General features: G+C 36.8%; 2 protein-coding genes across 2 annotated transcripts; both read left to right on the top strand.

The window, feature by feature from the left end:
* Window positions 1–14,496: 14,496 nt before the first annotated feature.
* LOC120268365 (mini-chromosome maintenance complex-binding protein) lies at window positions 14,497–19,805 on the top strand. Its single transcript, XM_039275795.1, is given in 15 exon segments — window positions 14,497–14,547; window positions 14,549–14,689; window positions 15,095–15,151; window positions 15,153–15,209; window positions 15,315–15,434; window positions 15,548–15,706; window positions 16,420–16,527; window positions 16,677–16,835; window positions 17,465–17,539; window positions 17,713–17,823; window positions 18,316–18,518; window positions 18,651–18,786; window positions 19,109–19,336; window positions 19,413–19,480; window positions 19,563–19,805. Coding segments are annotated over 15 exon segments (1,773 nt in total). The 5' UTR covers window positions 14,497–14,511; the 3' UTR covers window positions 19,678–19,805.
* Window positions 19,806–22,066: 2,261 nt separating this feature from the next.
* LOC120269094 (peroxidase 4-like) lies at window positions 22,067–23,254 on the top strand (the record flags this gene model as incomplete). Its single annotated transcript, XM_039276380.1, has 4 exons — window positions 22,067–22,282; window positions 22,402–22,542; window positions 22,740–22,878; window positions 22,977–23,254. Coding segments are annotated over 4 exons (774 nt in total), but the record flags the coding sequence as incomplete, so codon positions are not given.
* Between the last annotated feature and the right edge of the window lie 2,236 nt (window positions 23,255–25,490).

Raw genomic sequence — 25,490 nt, 5'->3', positions numbered from 1 at the left:
CTGTGTCTCTTTAACAACCATTGATGCACATTTAAACATACAAAATACTAAAACTTGATTCCATTAAATCAAATTTAATGGAAATTATTGAAATTTCAAGTAATAATTATAATACACACATATGTTACAAAGTTCCAATGACTAGATGAGATCTTCAATCAATTTGGGTACATCATCCTCTTTCTCATCTCCACCACCAATCTCCATCTTCTCGTCTCCAGCACGTCCTATCTCCAAACCGCAATCCCACTTCGGCGACCCCTCATCTTCTCCCAAAACCACAACCATGTCACCAGAAACTCGATCCCCAATGACCATAACAATCACATCATCTTGATTCCCTCGTTCTCCATCATCGACCTTATCAGCAACGCCTCCACAAACGAAATCTTTTCCTCACTTTCGCTTCTTTCGGCGCCGATTAGAGCATCTGGGACCTCGCCGTTACTTAGGCCGGAATCTTGGACACAGCTGTTGGCAGATGAGAAGATGCACAAGCAGTGGTCATTTTCATATAAAGATGTGGGGAGGAGGAGGAGAGACGGAGGATGAAGATGAAGAGGGGGTAAATAGGTCATTTCCATGGCCACTTAACTACACAGTAATGACATCAGGATATGATGGGAGTTACTTTGAAAATGAGGGACCTTTGAGGAAACAACAAACTTCAATGGACTTTTAAGGAAACTGTAAATTTTGGAGGAATTTGTAGGTAATTCCCTGTAAAAACAAATTATGATAAAATGAAACATTTTTGTTTGAATTGACAAAATTTAAGATTGTTTAATATTATTGTGATTTTGTATTAAAATTTATTCATGTAATTAAGATGTAAGTATGTTATTGATCCTAAAGTAATTTGATGAGAAATACTTAGTTTATGAATCCAAAGGCTTGTCAAACTAATCTCTATAATTATAGTTTAAAAAAACGAAGAGAATGACTTTCGTGATACAATAGTACTTTGTTCGTCGATTATTTATGACAATTTTGAAAGCTCTCTATGATAGAAATTCATTTATAAGTTTCTTTCCACGTTAAATTAATGATGAATAAACACTTTACACATAATACTGCTCGCGATTATATTTAATGTGCTATGTATTAATTTTTTAATTTTTTTTTACTTTAATACTGAATATTATATGTTATCACCGACCTCTTAATTTATAAATAACATGTCTCCCATGTAGTGTGTTTATTTCAAGAAAAATTCGAGATTGAATTTTAAAACTTGTACAATCTTGACACTCGCTTATCATATTTAAAAAAAAAAATCATATAAACTGAAAACTTTAAAAAGAACTCACACCAATCTCACATATAAATTGAGTGTAGTAAACAATCATCATTTCACTCGCATGAATGCTGCTTGCTTGCATTGCTCTTCAATCATCAAAACTCTACTTAAAAACATACCTACAATATCGTCATTTTTAGCAACATATATAAATATATTTCAAATCAAGCTTCTCATTTTTGGACTCCAATTAATAGGTTAAAGAAAAAACCTCAATTATTTATTTTTAATAAATTAAAACAAAAATTACATTAATGCCATTGTGCTGGTGCAACCAACATTGGCGTGTGTCATGACACCTCCATCACCAACCTCCCTCCACCAACATCCACCGTTAATCTATACCAACAGTACAAGATCAAACGGATGAGGATTTACGGTCCAGATCCGAAATTCCCCATTCTCTTCAAAACACCACCGTCCATCTCGACCTCGGGATCCCCAACCTCGAGATTCCCATCACTGCATCAGCCTCTCGGAGGCCAACCGATGGCTCTCCCGCCACGTCATCCCTCACCACCGCTTTGTTCACTTCAGTTATCCACTTATCCCTGTTAGTCAACACTGGGTAAATAATTTGAACGGGTACTCTACTATAGTAAATTTTTTACTTTGATGTTAAAGCTCCAATTTGTATTATTTTAATTACTTAACCTCAATTTAATTTCTCTAAAAACATATTAAGAGGGTTCTTAGAAAAATTTAATGACATAGTTGTTAGAATTGCTTTGTTAACAATAATTCGTCAATCATCTGCAAACAAATGCATACCACATTATTGATGATGTTCATGTGACCACCCATTATGCAAATCAACAATGTCCATTAATATATAACAGGTGGGCACATGAACATTGTTGATGTTGTGACATGTACATTTCGGTAGATGATGCATCAAATTACTGTTGACGAGGCTATTCCACCAGCTACGGCATCAAATTCGTCATAGAAACTTTTGGTACCCTTCCGATGAAATTAAATTGAAGTTGAATAATAAAAAATGATACAAATTGAAGTTTACTGTTTAAAGTAAAAATTAGCTATAATACAATACCTTACTCAAGATATTTATCCGCAACGCATCACCAACATTTTCATAGCTCTCAACCAATCTGGTCTCCAAGGCATTAAAGTTACCATAAGCGTGTCCACATCCAGGCTAATGACACAATCCGTTTTTCTTGATTTTCGCCACTTTCTCAAGATCCATCCAAAAATACTGAATCTTAAAGTTCCTCAACACACAATCCTCACCGTTGATGGTCAATATCTTCCCATATTTCATCCTTATGGATTCCCAGGGGAAGATTCCACTATCCTACACTCTATTCGAATCAGGATCGAACGGTCATCACGATCGCAAATACTACTACAAGAACCTCTTTGATGGGATGATGGATGTATTCCACGTGTCGTTGCCTAAGGCTGGGACCCACAACACGAGGGCCATGGTGGCTGAGACCGTGTGGCCGATAGCCTCATTGTACCATGGACAAGACATCAACACTAATCAATTTATCCCGAACTTGATGGAGAACTTGATTTTCCGCTCTAATTGAGGTCATGGTTAAAATTCAAGGAACGAAAACGGAACCGAAGTGGGGATGTAAATTCCTATCCCGCCCCTCCCCCCTCCCCAAAAATATATATATATATACATATATAATATTAAAATTTTATTTCATATTAAATAAAATATATATATTATTACAATATAATATATTTGTTGTATTTATGCAATAAAAGAGAATAAATATATAAAAAAATCGAGGATGGGAATCTCAAATCTAGGTAATCCCCCAAAGAATGGAAATGAGGAAATTTTTTTTTTATTCCCAGGTTCGGAGATGGGGTCGGGGATGAGTTTGACAAGTTGGGGTCGAGGTCAGGAATACACCACAGTGAATTTCCAGCACGTTGACATCTCTAAACGCGAAGATGGACATGTGGAATTTTGGAATTTTGTTACGCACGATACTCTCCACCAGCGGGACACCACGCCCTGTGTGGGTATCGAGACTTATATATACTCGTTGTACGATCATGATTGTGCCACAAGTACGATGAGGACCTTTGGGATCTTCATCCATGATGGCTAGTGTATTTTTGGCTCGTTTAAGCTTTAAGTTGTTTCTCCATAACACGTTATTGTTATGAGTAATGCTATTTGCAAGGTTGTCGACTCAGGGACCTACTGCCTATTCAACCGGAAAACCGAGCGCCACGTATGGCACGCAGATACTCCCATCGACCCGGGTATTAAAAAACCCTCAGTGTTAACCTGTGACCCGCTAGGGATCAATCGGGTCACAATGTTTAATTTTTACATTATTTAATAATTTATTATTATTTTCTCATTAAAAAAATCACAAAATCGTGTATATTTATTAATATTAATTTATAATTTATAATCAATAAATAGAATTACAATATATATATATCATAAACATACCAACAAAAAAATTAACATTTAAAAAAATAAAATATATTAATGTGTTATGTAAATACTTTCTAAAAAAATTTAATTTATTAAGAAAAATAAAACAATAAATGAGTGTAATTTTTATTATAAAAAAATATAAAATTAAAAGTATTCTAATTAAATAAAAAAAATATAAGAAAATTTAAAAACAAAAATAAAAAAACTCAATTGAGATATAAGAATTAGTGAATTAAATTTTTTTATTTATTTTTAACAAAATCAACCAATAAACAAATAAATAAATAAATAACATCGAGAGAAGTTTGATAATTATATATTAATATATTAAATTTGTAAATATTTAAAAATGTAAAAAAATAAATGACATAATTAGAAAACTCTCATCAGTATATAAAGGTCATTTATCAATTTAAATATCAAATTTGAGTAAGTTTTTTTATAATATAATTATGGGTTTAATATTATATTTGCTTATTATTAATTATTATAATATTTTTTTATATTTAATTATTGACCCTTTGGGTTCAACCCCTGGGTTCGACCCTGGTCGAACCCATCGACCTGACCCTGGGCTTAGCACGGTCATCGTTCTCGGACCGGTCCCGACAACCTTGGCTATTTGTCCCTAGAAAATTTCCCAACTTCATCTCCCGAACGACGTGGATGCTCCACGTCAGCTTTTTATCTTTCTCCTACTCACTCAATGTAAAAAAATAAAAAATAAAAAAATTACATCACTAATCCTTAAAAACAAAACCATTGTCTTGATGAGAACTAAGCCCATCTCTTACCTCCATTAAAGAATTAAATCACATCTAACCCTAACTGGCATTGAGTCTAAAACCATCATGAAAGCTCAACAACAAAATACTTCAAATCTTTGAGATCTGAAAAACCATCACCAAAAACCATAATCTGAGATCTAAACAACACAATAATACAAATCTCGTTTGTGATATGAGAACGGCGACTTCAAGCAATCCTCGAAGCGGTGGAGAAGAGATAGATCGTTTGCGGCTCTTGAAAGTATGTGTTAGTGCAACCGCACTATTTATTGGCATGATTTGACACCTAGACCAAGTGACGTGGCAACCAAGGTGACAAAGCATAATTGATGATGTGCAAGCATGGTGACATGGCAAGGAGACTTGGAGTGAAAGGCAAACATCTCGAAGATCTTGATGGAGCTATTTTTTAGTAAGTCTCAACATGGAGCCAAATATCTCAAGATCATGGTGAGCTATCTTAAAGATCTTGGTGGAGTTATTTTTTGGCAATGCATTACATTTTGAAGACAAGATCATATCAAGACCATATTTAGATGATTTGATCGAAGACTAAATATGGTGGAGCTTAATTAAAGAAAGATCTATTCATGGTGTGAACGAAGACCAATCGAAGATATGATTTCGAAGAATCCTCGATGATTAAATTGATTGATCGAAGATCTATTAAAAGGCAAGATTTGAGGACCAAACTTGGGTGAATTGAAGATCAAGTTTGGAGAATCTTTGAAGACCAAACTTGGAAGATTGAAGACTAAGTTTGGCAAGTTTCACTGGAAGACGACAAGGGACGTGCGCCTCATGCGAGGGGACTGCGTGGTGAGGAACCCGAGGAGGTAGGCTAGTTGCTGCAGTCGGGATCGGGAGATTTGGTCGCGATCGACTCGGACTAAGCATGACCGGGAGGTTGATGGGTCTTGAGGTCGTCCTGCAACGTAACGTAACTTAGTCAAGTCGCGATCGAGTCATGTTGCAATTCATGTTACAACAGGGAGTTGCAATGACTAATTTCTAGCAGGTTTTTAAATTAGTAGTCAGGAGATTCTAAAAAGAGGTATGTGCTATATTTGGGACGTTGAGGCGTCTATATAAGTCTACCTTGCTCATAGATTGTAAGGGTGACTCTTTGAGGAGAGTGTGTGAGCACCAAACAATCTGAGAGGAGTAGTGATCTTTATTGTTGAGAGTGTGAGTGACGAGTGTTTGTACTCATCTATTTTTTTACCTCTTTTTAGTGGATTGTTTATCTCCCAGCCTGGCCCCAGACGTAGGGCGAGTGGAGCCTGAACCCAAGTTACCAACGCTGTGTGTCTCCTCGTGTTTGTTTGTGTGTTTTTTCTTTATTGGTTTTGTGTGAGACTTATATGAGTGCTTAAGTGTTACTTAATACCCACAAACCACACCGGAGGAACTAACAGTATGTACTTGGATGGAGGACTTGGAACTCAGAGTCGTCGTCTTGAGAGAGAGAGAGAGAGAGAGAGAGAGAGAGAGAACAAACGGATGGTGGGCCGTGGACTATTGTTTTGAGATTGTAGAGAAAGAGAGAGCATACAGATGACGGTTGCGGAGGAATTGGGTGGATCTATGACATGTGATGTCATCGTCTCCTTGAGAGGGTGGTGCTTGGAAGATGAAGATGAAGATAGAGCAATGAGGTTCTTCAGCATAAGCTAAGGGAAAGAAGCAAGGAGATGAAGATGGGGTAAGGCTTTGACTAGTGATTTTTACATTAAGTGATTAGGAGAGAGAAAATAAGATGATATGGAGCATCCATCTCGTTCAGGTGATAAAATCGGGAAACTCTCCCTCCCGAGATGAATAGCATTACTCTATTATTATTGTATGGCGGGAATTATTATTATTATTATGTGTATTTTTGCAAATAAGCAATTACTATAAATTATATTATTTCTGCTATTATAAATTAGTAAAAATGCCTTTATTCCATTTTTTAAATTTTTTTTATTTAATTTTGAAATATTTTTTATAAGATAATTTATAATAAATCTAAATTATACATAAAAAATTTATTTTGTTGAAATATTAAAAAAAAAATCAAACTATTTCTAAATTCTAAAGTTATGAATTGTTTTAAATTTAACCCTGAAATTTTATTATATTTACAAAGCTAGGCATTTCCATTTTTTATTTTTATTTTTTTATTATGAACTCAATTTCTTAAAGAATCACAATATTTTCCTGTTTTTTTAGAAATCAAATCACATTATATATTTATTATCGTAAATAGACAAATAAGAGACTGTTTGAGTGTTTTTTTTAATTGCTCTAAATGTTTTAAACAAATAAGTTAAAATTATACCCCACAATTATTTATTTAATTATACTGTTATTTTTTTAATATAATATCCTTATTATTATTAATTTGAAATACCTCACGGAGAAATGAGCCTCCTGCATGACCTTTGGAGATATTTCGGTAACGGAGAAGGTGATAGGGATAGTGGTAAGGCGGGTGAAGATCGGGTGTTTGTTCCCTAAGCGTCTAAGAAAGAAACTTCGAGCGGCATCCCCAAAAGTCTAGCCATGTCATATGCCTAAGCGGTGTCTTCGTCTTCCTCAGGTGATCATCTTCCGGCAAATCGAGCGATGACAAAGAAGAACTCGAAGAGTGTAATCTTTTATCTTAGAAGTGGTGGGCCCAACCTATCAGGTGTTAAACACCCGCGCTCTCCAAAAAGTCCGACGTGCGGATGCTGTTTCGAAACCTCGCATTCGATGGCAGATTTAGGGATGGCAACGGGTCGGGTCGGGTCGGGTTTTACCATATCCGTACCTGTACCCGCTACCCCGCTAGTATACCCGAACCCGAACCCGAACCCGACGGATTTTAAAAACCCCAACCCACACCCGCACCCGTTGGGTAATCGGGTACCCGCGGGTATACCCGCCCCCGCCTCCATATTAACAAATTAATAAAAAATATATTTTTTTATAGAAAAATAACTTAAAAGTAATTATAATATTTTTATAAAATAAAATAAAATAAAATAATTATAAAATTACAAGACTAAACAAAGAGGAAAAATAAAAAAACCCTAAATTGTTAAGTTGTAGAACATATTAGTATATATATATATATTATATAAATATTTAAGTAATTTTCATTTCGGGTAGGGTACAGGTACGGGTACGGATCGGGTATTAGAATTCCCATACCCGCACACGCACTCGTTTCATACAAGTCGGGTTTTACCCGAACCCAACCCGAAACCCGTTCAAATCGGGTTTTACCCGTCAAACTCGGGTCGGGTCGGGTCGGGTAGGGTCGGGTTTGGGTATTATAGCCATCCCTAGGCAGATTGCAGACATTAGGTGGTGTGGCTACAATGCTAGTGTGTTGGGCATATGGTTGCTAAGTGCCCGGTGGAATCGCATTGCAGCCCTCACCGCAAACGTTTGCATATCATATCAAAAAGGATGATGAACGAGCCTTTGGGTCATTTAGGTTAAAAGGGTGTTGAAGCTTAGAAGTCCTTACTGTTGCGGCGACAAGGCAGCGAGCTGGTCAGATAGCTATCTCTCTTGTGCTTATACCGGAAGTATAAGATATCCAAGAAGATTTAGTGTAGGTGGTTGTTCTCTCTCTTGTAGATGGTTACGTTAATGAGTCAACTATATTGGAGGTTGCACCATCGATCATCAACCACGCCCTTGCGAACCTCTCACTCCATTGAATGATTGCATGTTTTTGGTGCCATTAAAAAACAGGGAGGAGGTCAAGGAGGTTTGTAAGTTGGGAATGTTCAAAATGGCGACTAAGGATGGTCCTTGTACAATGAAACTAGCTTCCTACTCAGCGGAACTGGGGGCAGACATGAGAGCATCCAGTGAAAGTCAATGGCTCCTCATATGGAATCTACCGCTTCATGGGTGGTGCTGGAGCATTATTGCTGAAGTCCTGCGAGCGACGGGGAGCTGGTGGCTCTCTCGCAGGCGTTCGTCCCACATAAACGGTTCCTCTCTGCTTTGGTGCGACAAAGGGTTGGGGTCTCTCTTTCGCTCGAAATAGATTTCAGTTTGGGAATGCGGAAATATAATGTTCTCATCACGGAAGATCGCGGTGCATTTCCAATTTTTCAATCGCGGGTATGGGAGGTATGTCTTGCTAGTGGAGGGGAAGGAGGCTGTGGTTGCTCCTCCGGCATCAGGCCGTTTTACTCACGAGATCTTTCTAGAGGAGAAAGACAAGAATAATCTATCAAATCCTTCGGACGGATCTCATAATAAAATGATGGTGGAGCGAGACTCCCATCCTAGTAACAAGAGTGTACACCCTGAGCAAGACGCAGAGCGGGATCGGCCGTTGATGACCGTCAACATGGGTACTGGTGATGGAAATAAGGGATCGACGGTTGATCCTTGCTCCCATGATCAACTACCGCTGGTGGAGCCTCACTTCCACGACGGCAACGAGGAGACCCTCGCTCGTCCTTGGACCGATGTGTGACGGACCGGTAGTCATTATGATTACCGATATCAAACTATTGGTCGGGAGCGGGCACGGTCTCCCGGCATGTACGCACTGAAAAAAACCTGATGCCACCAGGTCTCTGGGCTCTAGGCACCGACGTGTCGAACAATGGAAGGTTTGGGCACTGAACGAGCAGAAGGTTTCGAGACAAGGCAGATGGAGGGCTGGGATCGTCCGAGGATGTTGCTTATGAGGTTGCAAAGCCGAAGTCGCTGTCTATGACCAAGGTTTCCATGTAGGGCGATGTGAAGACCATGCACACGTTCATTGACTTGGGGTCACGTGAGATGCAGAATCTATTAGTCATCGATAACTTGATTGAATTAAAAGTTAGGCTTAATTTGAATTTGGGCCATGACTTTGGGTCTAGTACAATGATATGTTGTCTAGGGGATCATATTCTGATATGTGAGATGGGCCATGTTGTGGGCTGGAAGTAGGGCGATAGCTCTAAGGCAAGTGTTCATGCTCTTGGGCTTGAACCAGGAATCGAGTCAAATCTTCTCCATGGGCAAGAGTTAGTGATAGGGCTTTTGCCAGCTCTAGAGTCATCTTTGGGCAAGGAGAGCTCTATGTTAGGGGGAGGATTAAATTCTAGGGTCTTCACATGTTAGCATTTCAGATTTACCCGATAAGATTCCTGGCATAAATGTTGCTATGCCAACTATGACACCCCCTCCGGGGTTTATTTAGCAATTTTTGGTAGCCTTGTGGGCCTTGGTTCCAGTGAATATTAACCCATCCTCTGGGTTAATTCTATGGCTATGGACTCCAAGGAGGTGGAAGGGTGTGAGACACAAGCGGTGGACCTCGATTCGCCAGATCACAGTTCTGAGTCTGATGACTCGATGGAGAATTTGAAAAAATCTCTTGAACTTTTACCGGACTTACCAAATGGAGAAGGATGCCTCTATCTCAGATCAACCCAAAGGAACTAGAAGAAGTGAGAGACCCGAGAAAGCCTCCTTCTAGGTTCAATGAGGATACTGAGCCACCGAAGTCAACCAAAAAGAAAGTATCAAAGGAAGAGCACTTGGAAGGTACTTCCTCCAAACCTCTTCTTATTTTCTCGATTGGACTGATGTGCAAATTGATAGCTATTGCGATTTATGTGGTATTACTTTTACTGATTCTGTAAATGAATACATTAATCATATTCATATGGTTGAACAATCTCTTGCTATCTTTGTTGAGGGGCATGCAAAGGCCTCTAAGTAGGGCCAAGGGTTCTAATTGTTTTTCATGAATATTATTTCCCGGAACATTAGGGGTCTAGGGAGACCAGCAAAGAGATTCCTAGTTAGGGATTTTTTTAATTTACAGTCTGCTTAAATTTGTTGCTTGCAAGAATCTAAACTTGAGGAGATCTCTTCCTCAACGTGGCGTGAGATTGAAGGAAGCCGTTTGGATCAGTTCATCTTCTTACCGCCTAATAGCTCGGCGGGCGGTATTATTTTGGTGTGGAACGGGGCGCTATTTTCCAATAAATTAGAAAGGGTGGGTATCTTTAGTCTCACGGTTGAATTTTGCTCCAAGAGAGACAATATGGTTTGGCGTTGCACTTCGGTGTACAGACCAAATGACCAGAACCTGAAGCATGATTTCTGGGAGGAGCTAAGGGCTAGTGGTGGCACGATTAATGTTCCTTGGGTTGTGTGTGGTGATTTTAATGCAATTTTTACTTTGGATGACAAATGTTCTGGTGCTCCTAACCTCGAGGATATTTCGGAATGCTAATGCCTTCCTTTTTGACCTGAGTCTATTGGAACCTCCCTCTGTTGGTAGACATTTTACCTGAACTAATGGACAAGCTGACCCAATCTGGATTAAATTAGACCATTTCCTTATTAATAGGGCATGGGTAGGTCTCTTTTCTAGGTTAATCCAGAAAAGTCTCCCAAATTTGGGATCTGATCATGTGCCAATTCTGCTTGAAGTTGGTACTTTATGCTCAACCTTAAGAGCGTTCTGCTTTTGAATTAGCTTGGGCTACTTCAGAGGGGTTTCGGGAATTAGTCTCTCAGTGGTGGTTAGGTTTAACACCTGATGGTTGCAACGGTTTTATTTTTACCAAAAAGCTGGCAAAACTGAGGGGACATCTAAGACACTGGGCTAAATTTAATTTTGGATCTATCAAACTTAAGAAGTTGGCTTTGATGAATGAGGTGGAAGTGCTGGAAATTGTTAAGGAGTCAAGATGCTTATCGATATTGGAAGGTCAACAAGAATAGGCGCTTCTAGAGAAACTTGAGGGTATTCACAAAGAAGAAGAGATTTATTGGAGGCAACAGTCTAGACTTCTCTGGCAGAAGGAAGGGGATGAAAACACAAAATTCTTCCATTTGGTGGGGAATGGTCGTAAAAATCAGAATTTTATTCCTAGCATCCAACATAATGGCATTCCGGTTACTAACATCCGTAATAGTGGTAATATTTTCGCTACGTGTTTTCAACAGTAATTTGGTCTAAGAAAGACCTTGAGATCTTTTGGTGGGCTTTCAAAAGCTTTTTGAGAATAAAAGGTAGGTTAACCTCTCTCACCTTGAGTAACCATTCACGTTAGAAGAAGTGAAGGGGGTAGTGTTTGAACTGGGAGGGGACAAAGCGCTGATACTGGATGGCTTTCCCATTCATTTTTTTAAGTAATCCTGGAACACGATCACGTGGGACCTTATGAGGTTCTGTGAAGATTTTTATTTCGAGAGAGCCAACCTTGAGAGGACTAATTGGGCCCTACATTGCCATAATCCCTAAAACTGACACGCCGGAGTTACCGGGAGACTACCGGCCCATCAGCTTAATTAACTCCTCTTTAACAATCTTCTCCAAATTGTTGGCGACCCGTTTGAGCAAGGTTTTGAATGATCTTATCAATCTTGATCAATTTGCATTTTTGAAGGGGAGATGCATCTTGGATAATATTGCCATAATTGAGGAGTTGATTTTTAGCATTTATAAGCGTAGATTGTAGGGACATATTCTAAAAGTGGATTTTGCAAAGGCTTTTGATCTTGTCGATTGGAATTTCTTTTCGATCTCTTGAAAGCGCGGGGTTTTCAGCGAGAGGTGGTTGGGATAGATTTAAAATATTTTATCAACCTCTAAGGCAAATATTCTGATAAATAGGGTCTCCAAATGGCTACATCCACTATAGTTGTGGGGTTAAGACAAAGAGACCCGCAATCATCTTTACTGTTCGTCTTAGTCATGGATGTTTTAAGCTCGATGTTATCTCATGCTCTGAGATCGAAGGTTTTGGTTGGTGTTCCCCTTGGCGAGTTTGGTACGATGTGTAACCTACACTATGCGGATGATTTACTAGTTCTAACCACAGGGCACCTTGAAGATCTGCGGATTGTGAAATTGATTACTGCTTTTTGTTTGAAGGGATGTCGGGGCTTGAAACTAATTTTGATAAAACTTGCCTTTATTCCACTAATATGGATGCTCTGCCGGACTTGAATGCCACTAAAATCTTTAAATTGTGGAGTTGGGATACTTGCAGTCACTTATTCGAGGATTTGATTTCTGGCAAAAGACCTCGACGACAAGATTGGAGAGCCTAATTTTAAAAGTAAGAAGGCGACTCTCCTCTTGGAAAGTACAATACCTTTCTTTAGGAGGTCTCCTAACTCTGGTTAACTTGGTTCTATCCATTCTCCCTACTTATTGGTTGTCTATGTTCAGATTACTAAGTTCGGTTGTTAAGGAAATCGACCGGATCAAGAGGGATTTTCTTTGGTCAGGTCCTGACATTAATTATCCCAGATGCCGGCTCGTCTGTTGGAAGAACCTTTGTCGATCTCATGAACATGGGGGTTGGGGGTATTTTAGACTTGTTTAATTTTAATCAAGTGCTCTTGGGAAAATGGTGGTGGAAACTTCTTATGGAGCCCAACTGGTGCGGGGCGAAGCTCGTCCAGTTCAATTATGGTTTAACCTGTTGGAATTTGTTTCCTAGGCTGTCAGATAGGATCTCGTCCTTCTAGAAATGGGGTCTATAGCTGTTTACCGGCATTTAGATTGGCCATTTTGTACGACATTAAATATGGGAAGGAGACCCTTTTCCAGAAAGATCGTTGGCTCAATGGTTTGACTCCATGCATCTGTGGGCCGATAAATTCAGGATGCATAGGCAGCAGAATGGTACGGTTCGCAAACTTTGTCATCTACTCGGGGTGACCCCATTTGACACAAACCCAGATATAGGACTCTACTTGGACCACCTGCAAAAGCATACGAGGGATCCAGGTGATCTGAAAAAGTGGATGTTTTTGGGGAATAAAGGTTTTCTCTGTGAAGTCCTTCTATAATTTCCTAAATGATGGTGGGTTGCACTGTCGGATGGTGAAGTTCTTCTAGCGTAACACATGCCCACGGAAGATAAATCTTTTCAACTGGCTCGTGTGGAAAAATAAAATTCTTTCTCTTGAGAATCTCGCAAAAAGACAGTGCAACAAGCTCCCCATTGCTACGTGTGTAATGTGTCACTCTGAGATTGAATCGGTTGATCATCTTTTCTTGCAGTGCCCTTTTGTTAAACTTGTTTGGGCTTATTTTTGCAACCTTCTGCACTTGCCAGAGCCACCTAGCTCAATGAGTTCGCTTTGGGAGTCGTGGAGGATATCGGTTTGGCTGTCCTTAAGGGTTATGGGAGACTTAGTTACAAAAACAATTGTGTGGAATGTGTGGCTTGCTAGAAATGATCGTATTTTTAATGCTCTTGCCTTGCCTGCTCATGTAACTCTTTTGATAATTGACCATATTCTGTTATCCTAGTTCTCTTATATTACATGAGGTAGTAAAGAGAAGTTATCTGACTCTATGACGACCATTCGCAGAAGTTTGGAGTTCTTAGGACCTCGTGATGCGAACTCTGCTGAGGTTCCTGCGTTGGAGGATATTCAGGACCTGGGTACGGGCTAAAGTTCATGTGGTGTCTTTGGGGTCTTGAGGGGAATGTCATTCTTCTCTTGGCTGTATTTTGTATTTTGACTTACTTTTGTTACTTTTATCACATCTAGTGGTTTGTTGTAGTTCCTTCTTGTTTCCTGGTCGTTTTTTGAAGACTTTTGTTATGTTACTATTAAAATAGAAGTGATTTATTCACTTTTTCAAAAAAGTAAAAATAAAAATAAAAATAAAAATATCACACATAATTCTCATACAAAAAAAAAAAAGAATTATAATATGAGACTTCTCAATCACAAGGACTTACCAGTGGACTAACACATAGTTCTTTATATTAAACTAGATTGTTGAAATTACTATGATATATAAATATTGGGTTATAGCAGCGTGCCATTTTAAATATGGAAGTTACGAGGGAGGTGGTTGCAAAACTTGCTAAAATGGCGGGAAAAATCCCACTCTTCTCGCGTTTTGGCGGGAAATCTCGTCCTCGCGGCGGGAACTCGGGGGTATATAGAGCTTGTTCGGTGGCCGGCATCGTCGTCTAAAACCCTAGAAGCTTTCAGATCGAACGAGAATGGTGGGTCCTTTGTACGATTTCGTGGCGAATCCATTTCGGCGCCGTGCGGCTGAGCTTCGAGCAGGCGGTGGCAGCATCACCCGCCGATGATCCGGTGGCGGTGTTCGCTGGTAAGGATTGGGGTGCTCTTGATCTCTTTCGCGACTTCCTCCTGGAAAAGGGTGGCCTTTCCCAGGTAATTCTCTCCCAAGCTTAAACCCTAGAGATTTGATGTGGTTTGAATTTGATGTGATCTCCTTGTTAAAGGTTGAGATTTGTTTCTAAGGTTTTGGTTTTGATGTTTCTGTTGTTTGAATTTGTTTGTTATTTTATTGATTTTCGCTTAAAAGAGTGATCTTGACTTTGTTGTGTGATGGTTTGGGAACCCCTAGCCCTATTTTCTAGTTAATCACATCCTCACTTGATTGTTGAACCTTTGCTGTGGAGAATGGAAATTTTGCGAATTGGGCTTTTTATATGGAATTTACATTGCAGGCATCAGCGCGTTACTTGTTGGAAAGATTTGAATGCATTATCCTAGTAAAGATTGATTTTTGAGGTTTGTGTTCTTCTGTATTTTCCATCATTTGCTGTCCAATAGGTTCCGATACTTGATGCTTCAAGTCGCCAATGGATTCAACCTAATTCCCTGGTCCGCTTTCAGAGGAATGGTGCAGGATATGCTTGGAAAGGAGCTCTATATTGGCGCTTTCCAGGTATTTTTTTTTTCTTCAGTTGGGGTTCCTACATAGGTTTGTGCTCTTTTTTTTTTTTCTTTTTGTTTGATCTTTTAATGGCTCAATATTGTATTTCTTTCAAAGGATGGATCGAACTGGAGGACAAATAAATACTCTGATGGAGCTTTGTTCCCGATGCCTGCTGGATGCCAATCTGCATATGAATCAAATCTCTGGGAGCGTCTTCTCTTGCATTGTGTTCCTGTGAGTACCCTTCTTTTGGATGCATTACATATGTGATTGTGTTTTATTGTTTTATCTTGTGGTTGCGACTTGAAAATGATTGGGATGTCGTGATAGTTGGAATTCCATTTTAGGTTCCTGGCCATAATTCATGGGCCACGCATTCTACACCTCCACAAGTATTTAGAAATGTCATGGACAATTCTATGTATGAGCATGGTGAAAAACGTCAGAGAGATGAAGGAATTGTTGAAAACAATGAGCATGGAGGGTCACCTTCCTCTAAGAAACAGGTCAGCGGATGATATTTTAAAGGGTTGATTATGTAAGAATTAATGTAGTTAATGACTTTTTTTTCCCGAATGGTTGCATCTGATTGATCTATAGCGGTTGCCCCTTTTATGTTTAACTTTTTCATTAGTTCCGCAACAGAGGTCCATGTTCCTCAGTAGAAGTCTTGAAGATGATCACTCTCATTCTATGTCTTAGTAGAGGCATTTTTTTCTTCTTCAAAATATTCTAGCAGGCAAATACTGGAATAGTGGCATGCTAACCATGGATTGGTAGTTTGTCACAATTATAGGGTGTTAAACTGATTGAATGATCGGGTCAAACCAAAATCTTTTGAATTTTATGCACACATATAAAACTTGCTAGGACCAACTCTCCAAATATCAAATCTGGGTGTTTCCTTATTTTTATTCTTTACTTGGGATTAGGATGAAGGCTAGAATCATGGCTACACTTATTACTGTATGTTGGCTTCTAGCATTATATGTAGGCGTTTAGCACACACATTTTTTATTGGCAGAAAAAAGGTTTTCTTGTCTTCAACTGATAAAAGATTACTCTTCAGTACCCTCAAATCTAGTTAATTATGTCATGTTGTTTGGAAAAACATATTGTTTTCTATTTTAAGGTCCATCTTCTCCTTTTTTTTTTGTTTGCTCTCTAAACTGTTACTTATGATATATGCTAAGAAAAATCTCTTCTCATCATGTTACAGAAGGAAGGTGAACACCCTTGTCAGTTAAATCATTCATCACAAAGGTCATTGGTTCAAGGTGGTTTTTCAGAGCCAAGGAATGGAGCAGCTCTTTCTTGTGTGATTAAGGTTGAGTCTTTTTGTTCTTTGACTTAAATTAGTTTTAGTGAACTTTTATTCCTTGAGACTATATTGTATGCCTCAGTTCCTTGCTTTCAGGCACAATATGCCATTCATGGATATCTTAACATAATTATGCCCATCATTTTGTTTTCCAGATGTATGACACTCCTGAGTGTGATTTAAAGCTGAATGATGTCTTTGAGTTCATAGCCATTTACACATTTGATCCAGAGCTTGTTGCTTACAAGGAAGATGCTGATGATCTTACGGATGACCTTCTGGATGATCCATTGATGCATCTCCCTCCTAGTAAGGTAGATTTTTTCCCTCATCTTAATTTCCTTTTAGTAAACAAATGGTTTATGTAGAGTATATACCTTTTTGTTTGTTACTGCATGTAATTTTTGTTTTTGGAGCAGTTATGCTTGGCCTGAATTTTCAGAGTGGTGCCTTTTTCTGTTTAGAATTTACAGTTGCATTAAAAAATGTAGCTATCAAAAGAGCTAGTATGCTAATAGGCAATAAATGGAAATCTTTGTTTTCTTCATGGCTGATATATGTGTTTTTCATAGTAACTGTTGTGTTCTTGAATCTTCCATGCATTTTGATCATGTGCTGGTTTACCAAGCATTCAACTTTTGTTCTTAAGGCATGAATTACTGCTTTCCATTAATAAGTTTTCTTCATTTCAATTAACAGGAGAGTTGTTGAATCATAACAGATGCTGAATTCTTGTTTAGCTCACTGAATGCAAACTTATTTTGAAACCTCAGCTTCATAATCAACTTGTTTGTTCACTTTTGGATGCAACTTTTGACCATCCCAATCATAACGATAATTTAGTTTACATTGAAAATTTACTCTTCTACATTGTCTTCTATTTAAAATGTGTCATTATTCGTTCAACAATTGTGATGTAATTGTGCATATGTTCTTAATTCAGGTACCACGTCTGCACTGTTTAATTTGTCGAAAGCTGGCCATTCAAGATTTCGTTTCCAGTCCCCTGTCTGTTGAGGTGATTATTACAATATTTCATTCTATGTATGATTTCATTTTCTCCTAAAAAATGTCGTGTGGGATATTCACATAAATCTGAATGTCACAACAAGTGTGCCATTTTCTGTTGTCTTATACTGCTGATGTTACTTTTCCCCTGACTGTTAAAACCTTTTGTTATTCCTGTGGCAGCTTCCTAATATGATTAAAGGGATCCGAGGATCTTTGTTGAGACATCTTACACAAGTTCTTGGCAATGATGGTTTGGCAGCAGAATGCCTCTTGTTGCATCTTCTATCAAGGGTAGTTATTCTTGCTCAATCTTGTAGTTGAACATTTGAGATATACTTGCATTGGATGTGTGTGTCATGTCATAATTTGGCATGGAAATGAATGTTGAAATGATATTTCTATTATTCTGTTGCTAATGAATGGTAGTATATCCACAGTTTATTGAAAAATGGAAAAAAAAGGAAAAGAAAAGGAGGTTCTATTGACTTATTCCATTATGAATGAGTTACTTCACCTTTTCTTTTCATTCATCTCACATTCATTTTATTAACCTGAAGTAATGAGTTACACTCTGGTCATCTTGTAATCTGGTTATTTCATGATACCCAAAAGTTTGAAGCATTTCTGCATTGAGTACTTTATGAGGTGTGTGCAGCTTGCCCATGATAATGGTTGAATTGACTTTCATCTGTTGGTTATATCATAATATATATTAGAGCTTATGGGTTAAATTTTTGTTTTGTAATTTTTCTCTTTTTCTGTATTTATGTTTTTCTTGAGCAGCTTCGTGCTAGAGTAGATGCAGTTTCAGTGGGCAAGTTATCACTAAACCTAACTGGCTTCAACGGAGAAACTGCATCCATTTTTGGAAATCGGATTACAAGTGCAATTCAGAGCCTCCTTCCTTTCTCACAATATATTCCACTCACTGTAGATTATCTCAACACAGCAACACTTCAACCCAAAAAAAATAATCAAACTGGAAGGTGTAACATCCTGGAAAGCAATCTTTTGTTGTTATTCAATTCATACAGTTACCACAGAATAATAAATCTTCATGAGCAATTTTTTGCATGTAAATCATGTTCATTGATGATCTGGACAATTTTTGGCCTCAGGTTGATACCTGGAGTCCTGCAGCTAGCTCAAGGTACACACTTGACAATTGATGAAAGCCATTTGCAGCCTGGAAACCTTGATTCCAATGGTGTGCACAATGCAAGGTTGCTTAAGAAGTTAATTGAACAGTTATCGGTAATATGCTTCTCCCTCTGCATTACCATGCCCTGTGCTTCTGATATGGTTTAGAGGGCTAAATATTCTCATTCTTGATTTTTCCTGAATCTCATTGAATGATCCCCTTTTCATGCTACAATTGTCTTTGCTAAAATGTAAGTAATTACATTCTCATCATCAGAGATTGCCTTGGTAAAATTTTCAATTGTCACATCACTGTTTTTATACTTATATTATTGCCCTCTTTATTTCTTTATTTTGTCATTTATTTAGTTCTGAGCATTGAGTTCTGATATAATTGAATTATGTCATTGAAATGGACTGAAAATGTTCTTTTTAGGTGGAATATGACTTTGAGTTCTACACGTCGGAAATGACTGCTGATGTCCAGTTATTAATTCTTTCTGATGGAAAGTCCAACATCATGCCTGCTGATCTAGTGTTACCATTCTGTCCAAATGCCGTCAATTCTATTGCAAATCCAAGTCCTGAAGAACTGCAATCTTGGAGGTGGTACCTAGACACTCTCAGGTCCCTTCCTTACTCTAGCCAGCCTGATCTTCATCAGGTAAAATCACAAACTTTTGTTACTTATCAGTTAAATTAACCAGTTAGAAAATGTTAAATGTTCGATGTTTAATCAGATGCTGCAGGATGAACTGGTTGCAGCAATGCGAGAAGATCGAAGCTTAGGCTGCCAACAACTTAACAGGTTTTTCCATGTCATGTTTGATCTATTTCAACAATTCCAACATAAAATACGAAAATTTCTTATGCGAGATACTGATCACCAGGTGGCTAACCATGGCCCGACTAATCTCAGTCAGTTTCGGGGACGGAGAACTCTCCTTGGAACACTGGCAAATGTTCAAGGAGATAGAAAGACTCAGAAAGGAAAGGATCAAGTAACTCTAAATATTGAACTATGACTTGTGATCCATGAAAATTATAAATATTGTTATATTCAAGATCACAAGGCAAATTCTTCCAAAGAATCAATCAAGTACTAAATTGTTTGTTTTAGTAGTAACTAATCACTTCAAACCTAATTATTACTTGTTTGATTGCATACATGGTTTGGTCAGAGATGAACTCTTTCACCTGCTTTCTATCCGTAGTGTGTATGATTAGGTATTGACTAAGTTGGCATTTTTAATATATATATATATATATATTATTTATATATTTATGTATTAATTGAAATCATATATAATAAGGAAAAGTATGCACTGATGGCTGCATACAAAAATCACAGCAGGAACCTTTGGTCAAAAAATGTGTCCTTTGTGACTGTCTTTATCTTTGATTTGAGTTGTGATTTGTATGTTTAGCAGATGAGTTAAATATATTTATTTAATGGACAGCTAAGAATATCATTATCTTAGAGTTAAATTATTCTATGCATCTGTTGCTGATTTTAACTTGGGTTTCTTTTCTTTTGTGTGTAGTTTACTCCACAATCTTAAAAGTACATGTGTGCCCCATAAGTTCCTCTTCTAATAATGGATGTAAAATTAGTGAAATGTACACACACACACACACACACACACACACACACACACATATATATATATATGTATTTGAATTTTGAATCATAAGTATTTGTAAGATAATAATTATAATTATGTGTGTTTGCATAGAAATCATTTTATATTTATTGAATATTTTTTTTGATAAAAATATTTATAGAGATTCAAACAGTGTCTCCACAAGAAAAAAAATAAAACCATGGTTACGTTATGGCATTAATTAGGCATGAGCAAATCAACCACATACTGGTTGATATATATATTTATAGAGATTTAAACAATGTTTAAACAAGAAAATGATAACAATGACTTTTTTTTTTTTTAAAAAAAAATGATAACGATGGTTAGGTTTATGTCAGTAATTAGATATGAAAAAGATCGATCATAGACAGGTTTATGTCATTAATTAGACATGAAAAGAGATCAATTATAGACAGGTTTATGTCATTAATTAGACATGAAAAAAAATCAATCATAGACGAGTCAATATATTAAAAAAAGGCTTTGCTTAGTTTTGAAATTTATTAATTTATTGCAGCATTTATTTGGATGTTGTGGAAGAAAAAGTCTTCATGTGTATATATAAATACAAAATTTAGAGATTAACACACAAATGTCACATTACACAAACAATGCTTTGGTCTCTTAGCACCATATATTTTCCTTATGTGCTGGTGAAGATTATGAATTGACCTCTTGTGTGCGTAAAGTGAAAGTATTTTGGTAAATTTGTAAAGTTTGCTCACGCTTCTGATGTTTGTCCACTCTGTCAAATAAAAAAAAAAAGTCACACTCCAAATGATAGCATACATGCATTTTGTTAGTCATGGATTAGTCTACACTGAACATTAAATACTTTTTTATCTGTAATTTTCATTCAAAGTTTGACAAATGATGTTATAATCTTCACCTAATCCAACCAATATTCTCATTGAAGGATAGAGTAAAATAGAAAGCAAAATGGAAACGTTTGAGGTCCTTTATTTTGGCTTGCATAGTATGGTATGACACTCAAAACAGTTGAAATGATTAATGACTTTCAAACGTCATTAATATCTCTATCTTCGTCCGAAATAAATTATTTTAAATAACTTATAATCTGTTAAAAGTCCAATTAACAGACATTAAAAGCTTCAAAGAAATTTAACAAATTTAATTTTTTTCTTACTCTATCTATTAATTTGTGAAGTTATTAGGAAACAATTATTTGTCAATTTTGCACATAAAACTTAAACCTAAGATTTTTTTTTTGGCTCTAATCATAATCAAAGTTAAGAAAGCAACTGAATTAATGAACATATTACTCCTAGATTTAATAATAAACAATATAACTTCTGAATGGCAATACATAATTTAAAAATAAATAAATAAATAAATAGATAAATAAATAAATACATTGACCAAGCTAAGCCAAGCAAACATGATACAACCACCAAACCTAGAAACCCACTCATTCACCAAACACTATAACAAACAAGTAAAAGACCAGTTCAAAGCTCAAAAACCAAAGCACACATCCTTGTCAAACTTGGCAATTACATGAGCTCCATTAGACATTAGTCCCTTATCATTCATTGCATGCAAAAGTCTCACATAATAATAATACTCAAAGCTTAACTTTAGCAAGTTCGGTACGTATCTTATTAACCATGTAACTATTCTACTGATTCCCTTCCAATCTCCCTCTATAAATACTCACTATTCCACATACCCTTCTTCATCACTAGCTACTACACATACTAACTAACAACACCAATATATATATATGACTGTCTTCTTTTTCTTCAATGGCTGTTATTGTCTCAATGGCTTTACTTCTTCTTCTTGTTAAGAGCTCATCAGCTCAGCTTTCCACCAATCTCTACCCTCTTCTTGCCCTAAGTTATTTCTCCACTGTTAAATCTGGAGTTCAATCAGCCATCTCAGCGGAGAAGCGAATGGGCGCTTCGCTTCTTCGGCTTTTCTTCCATGATTGTTTTGTCGATGTACGTAGTATTCGATCTACTTCAGCTCCTTCTCTTTAATCTTTATACATACATAAAACTATATATAGGATTTGGTTTTTATTAATGATGAATATATATATGTATAATTTTCTTTATAGGGTTGTGATGGTTCCATTCTGTTGGATAATACATCAAACTTCACAGGTGAGAAGGATGCATTGCCTAACAAGAACTCAGTCAGAGGGTTCGATGTCATTGATAAGATAAAGAAACAAGTTGAGAAAGCTTGTCCTGGAGTTGTCTCTTTGTGCTGATATTCTAGCCATTGTTGCAGAGACTCTGTCGTCATTGTAAGTCTTAATTTTTCAAATATACATACATACATACATGCATACATACTCATATATACTTTACATACATGCATGTCTTGTGTCATGGATATATATATATATATATAACATAGTGTAGCTTGGAGGACCAAACTGGAAATGTGAAGTTGGGAAGGAGAGATTCAACAACTGCAAGTGAATCAGCAGCAAACAACAACATACCTCCACCATCATCAAGCTTGAGCAATCTCATCTCTAAGTTCTCTGCTCAAGGCCTCTCACCAAAGAGACATGATTGCCTCTCTGGTATATATACTATTATATATACACACACACACTAATTACAAGTATATCTTAATATGTGTGAAAATATATAATATTGATGTGATATATATATGATGCAGGAGCACATACATTAGGGAAAGCAAGATGCATTTCATTTAGAGCTCACATTTACAATGATAGTGACATTGATAACTCATTTGCAAAGACAAGGAGAGCCAACTGCCCTAGCAAGTCAGGTTCAGGAGACAATAACTTGGCACCACTTGACTTTGAAACCGACACCGAGTTTGATAATTACTACTACAAAAACTTGATCATCAAGAAGGGACTTCTTCACTCTGACCAAGAACTCTTCAATGGTGGCTCTGCTGATTCTCAAGTTAAATCTTCATGCTAACAGTGAGAGCACCTTTTTCTCAGACTTCACTGCAGCCATGATCAATATGGGAGATATTACTCCTCTCACTGGTTCTAATGGGGAGATTAGAAAGAATTGCAGGAAGATTAATTAAGTCAAATGAGTTATTAATTACTTCTTGTTAACTTAATTGTTATCCAAGTGTATGTTTATTTGTGAGTTGTTGTGGTCTATATAATTAGAGTCCATGCATGCATGCATGTACTCATGATATCTTTAAGTTATTTCAAGTGTTCAAAAGTTGGTGTATGGTTTAATTATCTTTAAGTGGAAAGAATATTGATTTGCTTGTCACTTTCATTGCTTGGTTGTTACACACATTTATAATATCTTCACAAGCTCAAGTTTCTTCCCTCAAAGCAACTTTTATTAATGTTTTGACTTGAATTACATAAAATTTCTTTTGTAATATATATATATATATCCCTTCTAGGATCATTCTAAATTATAAGCTAATGGTTCCGTACTTGTGTTACGCGCCGCAATCCTCATGTTGATCTCAGTATTTTCTCTTAAAATGAGATATAATAACTCTACGCGTTGACAGTATAAATTTAAACTATTATATATGTCTACTTTCTACGATAATGAGAATACTTGTAAAGATAGATATTTCTAATGAAAATATAGTACCCTATCAAAGTCATTTATGTAAAATATTTACAGAAGATAAAATGTCTGCGAGATATTGTGCTACTAATAATGTACAGCTGGAATGTAAGCTCTTACTGGAATGTAAGCTCTTAAAGGCAGGAGAAATAAAAACTAACGGTATTCTTACTAGTTCCGTGGTTGTGAGCCAAGGGAGACATATAATAACTTCAGACCAGCCCTCTTGCATGTAAGATATGATAATGGCGAATGAAGTCTAGCGAGGAATTAAATCTAATGTATCTACTGGTTCCATGGGTTGTTTCAAGTAGAGTAACCCAAGGGCGTATAATAATAGTTAAATATCTTACTATGTTAACTATAATAGAAGCTATAACTAAAAATGAATTTAAATGAATTATAACTACCATATAGAAATTCTTGATCTGAGGGATAATCATAATGTAAATTTCTAAGTGCTGGGTGCTCAGGAGGATCTTATCGATATAATCGCCATCTTTCATATCTTTCCATTGATCGTCACTACCGATAAATAAACCTCGTGTTACCAAACATCGATATATCACATCTTTCTTAGAGAGGTTTAATAATCCCAATTAGTACATCATTATCTCTTTGGCATCATACCTCGCTACTTTTCACTTCGCAGCTTAATTTTCAGCGGGCAGCACTTGTGATCCTTTAGCCAAGAAATATATAATAACGATTACACACATACCTTATGAAAGCGGGGACCGGGGCATATTTGCTTTCTTCAACTATGACGGGGTATGTATCTTGTATATGCTCCAGATGGTTGAAAGCCCCATATCGACCCGGACCACGCCGCCGAGTTATTTGTGAGCCCTCACTTTTCCTTTTCGGGAGGGTTACAGCTATCGTTCCTTGAAATATTAGCAAGATGGTGAATTTTCTGCTACTAAGACTTTCTACTAAGAGGAAGAACTTCACTTTGAGAAGAAGACTTTGGAAAAGCTTTACCAGAGGATGTTTTTAAATGGGATTTTTTTTTTTTATTCAAACTTAGCTTATAATTTAGCTTATTAAAAATTGGCATTTTGTTTTAAATAATAAACAAAATACCCTAATCGACTTATTAATGATACTAGATAAATTAGAACAAATAGACCATGGGACACAAAACTTAATAGATGAAGAAGAACATAATAATAATAACACCATCTAAAATAGAATCCTTAATCCGTACGGTTAATAACTTAAAAATAGATGATAAACCAACCCAAATTAAGAAAAAGAAAATAATAGTATATTGTTTGGAAGAAAATGAATAAAATAACATTTTAAGGACAGGTAATACACCTTACAAGGAAGTAACATGCTTGATTACGTGAAAATATAACTCACAGAAAATAATGATATAGGAAAATCCTTTTTAAGTAAATACTTAAATAAAAATAAAGAAATAATAGTCTCATTAGAAGAAATAATAGACATAGAAGAGGGGACATGAAATATATAACAGAAATACTTCAAATGGAAATTCTTTGAACCCAAAAATCAGCTTTTAAAACAGAATTTTAATTTAATACTTTCATTAATAAGATAAATAAGAGAAAGAAGAAATAGCAGCGTACGTAACTGA

Source organism: Dioscorea cayenensis, chromosome 9, assembly GCF_009730915.1.
Source record: "Dioscorea cayenensis subsp. rotundata cultivar TDr96_F1 chromosome 9, TDr96_F1_v2_PseudoChromosome.rev07_lg8_w22 25.fasta, whole genome shotgun sequence".
Lineage (NCBI taxonomy): Eukaryota > Viridiplantae > Streptophyta > Magnoliopsida > Dioscoreales > Dioscoreaceae > Dioscorea > Dioscorea cayenensis.
The sequence above is the reverse complement of the archived record's forward strand: the minus strand, read 5'-3'. Positions and strand labels throughout refer to the sequence as shown.